At 36.4% G+C, this 7717-nt stretch overlaps 1 protein-coding gene across 1 annotated transcript; it reads right to left on the bottom strand.

Moving 5' to 3' along the window:
• Nucleotides 1-2452: 2452 nt before the first annotated feature.
• Nucleotides 2453-6666, bottom strand: LOC139144080 (insulin-like growth factor-binding protein complex acid labile subunit). The gene is made up of 5 exons (XM_070714755.1): nt 6602-6666; nt 4634-4975; nt 3649-4595; nt 2760-2996; nt 2453-2508 (listed from the first exon to the last, which is right to left on the bottom strand). The coding sequence occupies exons 1-5, from the start codon at nt 6664-6666 to the stop codon at nt 2453-2455; spliced, it is 1647 nt and encodes a 548-aa protein (XP_070570856.1).
• Between the last annotated feature and the right edge of the window lie 1051 nt (nt 6667-7717).

Consider the following 7717-nt stretch of genomic DNA (forward strand, 5'->3'; position numbering starts at 1 on the left):
TGCAAATGAGCCCTTAATTAACTTTACACTACTAAATGGTTTACAACACAGTTACATATCTGTCGGATCAGTATATGCAGCAGTTTTCATCACATTTGATGCAGTTATTTCGGAGTTATATGACTAATTATAAAACTTCATGAAATATGCAAATGAGCTAATTATTAACTTGACACTGCTCAATGCTTGTCAGTACAATTGGATATTTATCAGATCAACATCTGTAGCAAGTTTCATCAAATTTAATGCTGTAATTTTGGAGTAATATCACTAATTACAAAGTTCATTAAATATGCAAATGAACCCTTTATTAACTTCACACAATTAAATGCTCTACACACAATTACATATCTGTCGGATCAGTATCTGCAGCAGATTTCATCACATTTGATGCAGTTATTTTGGAGTTATATGACTAATTACAAAACTTCATAAAATATGCAAATGACCTATTTGTTAACTTGACACTGCCAATGCTTTTCAGTACAATTAGATATTTATCAAAACAATATCTGTACCCAATTTCACTGACGTGGGTGCTGTAATTTCAGAGTTATATACCTAATTACAAAGTTCATTAAATATGCAGATGAACCTTAATTAATTTCACATAACTAAATGTTTTACACGACAGTAAGATATCAGTAGTGTCAGTATCTGCAGCAGATTTTGTCACATTTGATGAAGTTATAGCGGAGTTATATGACTAATAACAAAACTTCATAAAATATGCAAATGAGCTATTCATAAACTTCACTCTGCCCAATGCTTCTAAGTATAATTAGATATAGGCCTATATGAGATCAATATTTGTTGCAAGTATCATCAAGTTTAGTGCAGGAATTTCAGATTTATCTCACTAATAACAAAAGTTCATTAAATATGCAAATGAGAAGATAATTGACATGACACTCGCAGTATCATCATAATGTTCTGAGATTGTCATCTGTGAAAAGTTTCATGAAATTTGGTTCAGTATTTCTTGATATATGTCTACACTGTCATTACCGTCTCCATATGGAAACCATTGTACGGAAAAAACGATATTGCATAACTTCATTAATATGCAAGCCTCACTAACTAAAATCTAATCAGTTCTTGCAAGTAGCATGTGGTACCTGTGTACCAAATCTGGCGTAAATCCGTTCAGGCGTTTTTTGAGTTATCATGTAAACAGACAGACAGACAGACAGACAGACACACACACACGCTAACACACACACACACACACAAACAAACACACGGACAGACAGACAGACATCGCTATGACATTAGCCCACGTGTTTACACACGTGAGCTAATGAATAAGCATTGTAAATCTCTATACTAGTATATATACCATGGAAATGGAACATTACATATATTCATTTGATGTCTTTTAAAGGCATACTTGACATCATGTACATAATATCATTTTACCGATGACCCTTGAATTGTCAATTCACATATGTAAACTTTATTTTAAATACGTTCGAACTGCGGCTTTGTTTAATCTCATCAGGGATATGCCGTGCCTTTTTAAAATTTGTTATCATTTACATATTCTCGTCATTTACATATTGCCCTCGTTCGACAACTATTGTCTAAAAAACAATGTCGTATTTTACAGTGATTCTTATTTTCAAATCGAGTATAAATTATTTGTCGCGTGGCCACAATATATTCGGCTCTGTACTGGTAATCACGATCTGTCATTTGACAATTTTTATTTTAGCAGTAATTCACTTTTAACACGATTGGAACTTATTCAGGATAATTAGATGTTGAAGTAATGCCGATTTAATCTACAAATGTAATCTTATCTGCTTTTCTTTTTACATTACACACTTTTTTATGAGTAATTTGCAATATTGCATCATTCAGCTATACGGTATCTAACACTTTTGAGAAATTTGAAAAATATGAAAATCCAATTATCCCGAATTAGTTCCAATCGTGTTTTCTTTCGATCTGAGGAACTGTGAAGTCTTGCCAGTTCTAATTTATCGTAACAGTTTCATACACATGATCAGGAGCCCTTGTATCAGGTGAGATAGAGGTGTATGTTGAATCACCCGTTTCTATCGCATTTGCATTTTCATAGATTTGCGTTTGTGAAAGTTGGTCAGATATTTCAGGAGGCTTGAAATGTATATCAGGTATTTCCTCTCGATTTGTTACATCAACGCCCTCATTTTTCATGACCGTGATATTCGAATCAACAATGCTATCATTGCCTTTTTCGCTATCGTGTTGACCTTTGAAGACGTCCTTTAAATCACTGAATCTGAACGTAAGGCTTGATTTTTGTTCGTGACAGTTATCTTCTTTACCTGCACGTTTCCTTTTAACAGCTGTCATCAAAATCATTATTATCACAACTACACCTAAAAAAAGTCCGCCAAAGAATGTTCCGGTTGCTATGCCTTCGGTGTTTTTGTGTACTGAAATCGATTTCGCGTTAGTAATCGGTTTAGTAGAGTTGTGATCGATAGCCGTCGTACTGTATTGGGTTGAAGATGTCACTTTCTGAACGATACGCAAATGTGTAATGCAAGTCGCATTACCTTGTAAGTTTACAGCTATGCATACATATAATCCAGAATGTTTCATCTGAGATCTCGCTATTACAATTGAACTTTGGCTGTTGAGTTCCAGATCGCCAAATTCAACTGTTGTGTTGTTGCTAGTTTTGTTTATAATATCTCCATTCGGTGTTATCCAAGAAACATTTGGTTCAGGCACACCTGTTGCATCACAGATCAATTCTACCGTATTACCTTCGTCAGCGTCAACCCATCTTATGAGTTCGGGGAATTCAGGAGAAGTGTGTGTCATATTCTCTTCTGAAATATCCATGAAATCAAGTCCGGCATAGGCCTGTGGTGTTTGACACGTCAACCCGTTAAGGGTAATGTTGATTCTCTTGCTGTTATCCTCGATCCACTGTCGCAGTCCACGGAGGCGACAATCACATGCCCATGGATTGCCATGCAGAGAAACGAAGATGTCTGATCCTGTTTTCATATCATCGAAGATTGTCATTGGTAATGTTGAGAGTGTGTTGTTGCTAAGATACAAAGATCTCAGATTAGTAATTCCCCGGAATGCTGAAGGGGATATATTTTCGATGCAAGTGTTTTGCAGGTAAAGAGAACTTAGTTTCGTTAATCCTTCAAACACCCCATCTTGCAACGCAATAATACAGTTATACCCAAGGTTTAAAGAAATAAGCTCTGGTAAGTTGGCAAGTTTGGCAACTGCTGTGATTTCATTTCTCTGTAATTGTAAATCTATTAACGAATTTAAGCCAGAGAAGATTCCTGATGGTAATGTTGATATCTTGTTGTTGTACAAATACAGATCCTGTAAACTGGACAAACCATTGAGTCGTCAGATGACAGTGTTGTGATGTTATTGTCATGGAGGTAAAGATGTGTTAACGAATTTAAGCCAGAGAAGATTCCTGATGGTAATGTTGATATCTTGTTGCTGTACAAATACAATTCCTCTAAACTGAACAAACCATTGAAGTCGTCAGATGACAATGTTGTGATGTTATTGTTATGGACCCAAGATTCATTAACGAATTTAAGCCAGAGAAGATTCCTGATGGTAATGTTGATATCTTGTTGTTGTACAAATACAGATATTGTAAATTGGACAAACCATTGAAGGCGTCAGATGACAATGTTGTGATGTCATTGTTATGGAGCTGAAGACGTTTTAACCAATTTAAGCCAGAGAAGATTCCTGAGGGTAATGTTGATATCGTGTTGCTGTACAAATACAATTCCTCTAAACTGAACAAACCATTGAAGTCGTCAGATGACAATGTTGTGATGTTATTGGAATAGAGCAGAAGACTTGTTAACGAATTTAAGCCAGAGAAGATTCCTGATGGTAATGTTGATATCTTGTTGTTTTCCAAATACAGATACTGTAAACTGAACAAACCATTGAAGTCGTCAGATGACAGTGTTGTGATTTTATTGTTACTGAGGCTAAGACTTATTAACGAATTTAAGCCAGAGACGATTCCTGATGGTAATGTTGATATCTTGTTGTTGTACAAATCCAGATATTTTAAACTGGACAAACGATTGAAGGCGTCAGATGACAATGTTGTGATGTCATTGTTATGGAGCTGAAGACGTTTTAACCAATTTAAGCCAGAGAAGATTCCTGATGGTAATGTTGATATCGTGTTGCTGTACAAATACAATTCCTCTAAACTGAACAAACCATTGAAGTCGTCAGATGACAATGTTGTGATGTTATTGGAATAGAGCAGAAGACTTATTAACGAATTTAAGCCAGAGAAGATTCCTGATGGTAATGTTGATATCTTGTTGTTTTCCAAATACAGATACTGTAAACTGAACAAACCATTGAAGTCGTCAGATGACAGTGTTGTGATTTTATTGTTACTGAGGCTAAGACTTATTAACGAATTTAAGCCAGAGAAGATTCCTGATGGTAATGTTGATATCTTGTTGTTGTACAAATCCAGATATTTTAATCTGGACAAACCATTGAAGTCGTCAGATGACAGTGTTGTGATGTTATTGTTATTGATGTATAGCTCTCTTAACCAATTTAGCCAGAGAAGATTCCTGATGGTAGTGTAGATATCTTGTTGCTGTACAAATACAATTCCTCTAAACTGAACAAACCATTGAAGTCGTCAGATGACAATGTTGTGATGTCATTGTTATGGAGCTGAAGACTTGTTAACGAATTTAAGCCAGAGAAGATTCCTGATGGTAATGTAGATATCTTGTTGTTGTACAAATACAGATTTCGTAAACTGGACAAACCACTGAAGTCGTCAGATGACAATGCTGTGATGCCATTGTAGTGAAGTTTTAATGTCTCTAGACTGGTCAGTCCACGAAATGCTCCGGATGATATGACAGAAATAGCGTTATTGTTGAGGTACAAGTATTTCAGCCGTGTCAAATTACTGAACGCCTCTGTGGAAGTGACGCTATGTTATTGTAACGAAGATCAAGGGTGACAGTTTCAGCTGGAATATCTGAGGGTCGATGTCATGGCATTGTATTTACAGTCGACGTTGCTCTTCGACGGACAGTCGCACATTGAAGGACAACTCATAGCTTCATTGATGTTCAGAAGTATTATGAACAGCGCCACCAATAGAGTTGTGCATCCAACCATGGTTGCATCAAGGGACATGCCTTATGTACAGGTTTCTCTGTTGAAGGAAATGCAAATGAAACTTAGGTCAAGCGAAACCGACCAAAACTGCTCGTGCAATATTACAAATAACTCATAAAAACAAGTGTGTAACATACAAAGAAAAGCAGATTAGCTTACATTTGCAGATTTTAAAGACATTACTACACCATCTAATTATCCCAAATTAGTTCCAATCGTGTTTGTGGTTTCGATGGGTGTGGTTTTGGTGTTTTGTGTCAGTCACTCAAAATAGCTGGTGAACTAACACTTGAAAAACCCTTGACCGAGTTTTCTCCAGGTTGTTAATTTCGATTTTGTTGCAAATTTTCGTTCAGTAACACCAAAACCAAAATAATAACACATCACTGTGCTGATTTGACCGAAAATTCCACACCGTGCATGCTGCGTGAAAAGTATATACAGCTTCCGGCGAATATTTGGAAGAACTGCTTCCAAATACGTACTCGAATTAAAATAAGTTTCCGCGGTCCGACTCTTTATGTTTAACTGTCATGGAAACCTGCGAGAATTTACAATGAGACTACAAAAAAGGAGATTGTAGCACTGACAAGTCTGTGTACCTTGATAAAATGCAGAGAAAGAGCATCATAATTGAAGCACTACAATCATTCCCTATGCAAAGACTTGCCTTCTAAGGCTTTTAAAATGTTAACAATAATGACTTTTTTATACCACAACATTTTTCAACAACTTTTAATGATTTTCAACTGGAAGACATTGCAATATTCGGACGAATGCTTGAACCCCGTGACTTCAACTCGCACTAGTTACGAGGACCTCGTTTATGACTGAAACTTTGAGCTTTTGTTCGTAAAGCTTACATCAGTTTTTGAATTCCTCGCGTTGGTTTTTTTAGATCGGGCACTAGCTTGTAGCAGCACAACTCCTCGTTTTAGTATGGAAATTTCCAGACTCATTAAGGCTGGATGGGTTTCTCTACTATACCGTTCTTGGGGAATAAGCCAAGATAATTTAACAAGAAAGAGTACGAATTGAAGCCATCAATTCTATCCGTTGTCACAAACGTACCTAGCTGTGACACCAAGGTGGCGGATACATTTACTGTTCTATATGCCATATACGGACTATTTTTTGCTTACCTTTTCCTGGTGACAACATTTAAATAACAATAAACTGCTGCGGTGGGGTAAACGTATAGTTGGGTTGTTTTCTATACTTTGCAATGCCAAGACTTGCAAAGTTATGACCTCCAAAGATTTACCCAAATTAGCTGAAACAGTTAGTGACGGCTTATCCTACTGTAACATTTTTTCGACAACTTGAATGATTAACGTTCATTTTTGGGTGTTGGAAGGGGTACACGGGGCTGCCTACATGTCCGTCCCTAGGGGTGGGTAGGTATTTTGTTGTATTGCTAATAAAGGTTTGTTCTACCAACCTTTGGTGTTTTGGTCCTAAGTTAGCACTGCCCCTGACAATCTTCTGTAAATCTTTTATCACCATGCTTCATCTATTATCCGAGTTTGATCGCCTCATGCGCCAAAGCAAGCAAGGGTAAATTACTTATCTGTGGACACGGTAACCAGATTATCAACGGATTAATTTTGACAAAGTCAACAACGAAGGCGCTGTTATACCTTGCTGGGGCGTTAATCTGGTGACAGCGTCCATAGATTAATAATTTACCCGTGCTTACTTTTGCAAATTAGGTAATCAAATAAGTGAGATAATACACGCAACACAAAACTTCGCGCAAGACTGTCAAACGACAAAAAGGTGGCATGGCGAACGAGAAAAGAAATCGTGTCAAAACCAGTGCTAAAATAAGACAAACATACCAAAGCTGCAAAGAAAGGTTGGTAGCTACGTATAAATCTTTATTACCAAATAGTAAGAAGAACCTAGTGCTGAGACCAAGATACCCCTACCCCCAACCCTACCCTTGTAGGCGAGCGGCGATTCCACAAAAAGGGCCTTATTTTAGGAGTTTAATGTACCCACCTTACATACGGCCACATCATACGTCATTTGAAAGCTTATCATCTCTACTTTAAGAATATCGACGATGTGGAGCAGCCAATTAGGGCCATAGCCCCCTAATTTACATAATTCACACGGGTACCCAATTTGAATAAGTGCGATATAAAATTAGAAAATTCACTGTTAACTACTGTAAACATACTTTTAAACTATCGAGTGATATATCAAATGAAAGGTATTTGCATGTAGAATACAACTTTGATATCCAAAGAGATATTTAAATTGATTTCACTGAAATATTTTCATATTAATATTGAAAATAATATTTTCCTCTCTTGAATAACAATATTTTAAAAATTTTAACACATACAGCTACAACATACAGCTACATCATACATCATTTGAAAGCTTATTATCTCTACTACAAGAAAATTGACAATGTTGAACTGTCAAGTAGGGCCATAGCCCCTAATTTGCATAATTTACAAGGGTATCCAATTTGCATAAATGCAATATAAAATTACAAATTCATTGTTTACTACTCTAAACACACTTTTAAACTATCGAGTGATAT

This window comes from Ptychodera flava, chromosome 1, assembly GCF_041260155.1.
Source record: "Ptychodera flava strain L36383 chromosome 1, AS_Pfla_20210202, whole genome shotgun sequence".
Taxonomy (NCBI): Eukaryota; Metazoa; Hemichordata; class Enteropneusta; family Ptychoderidae; genus Ptychodera; species Ptychodera flava.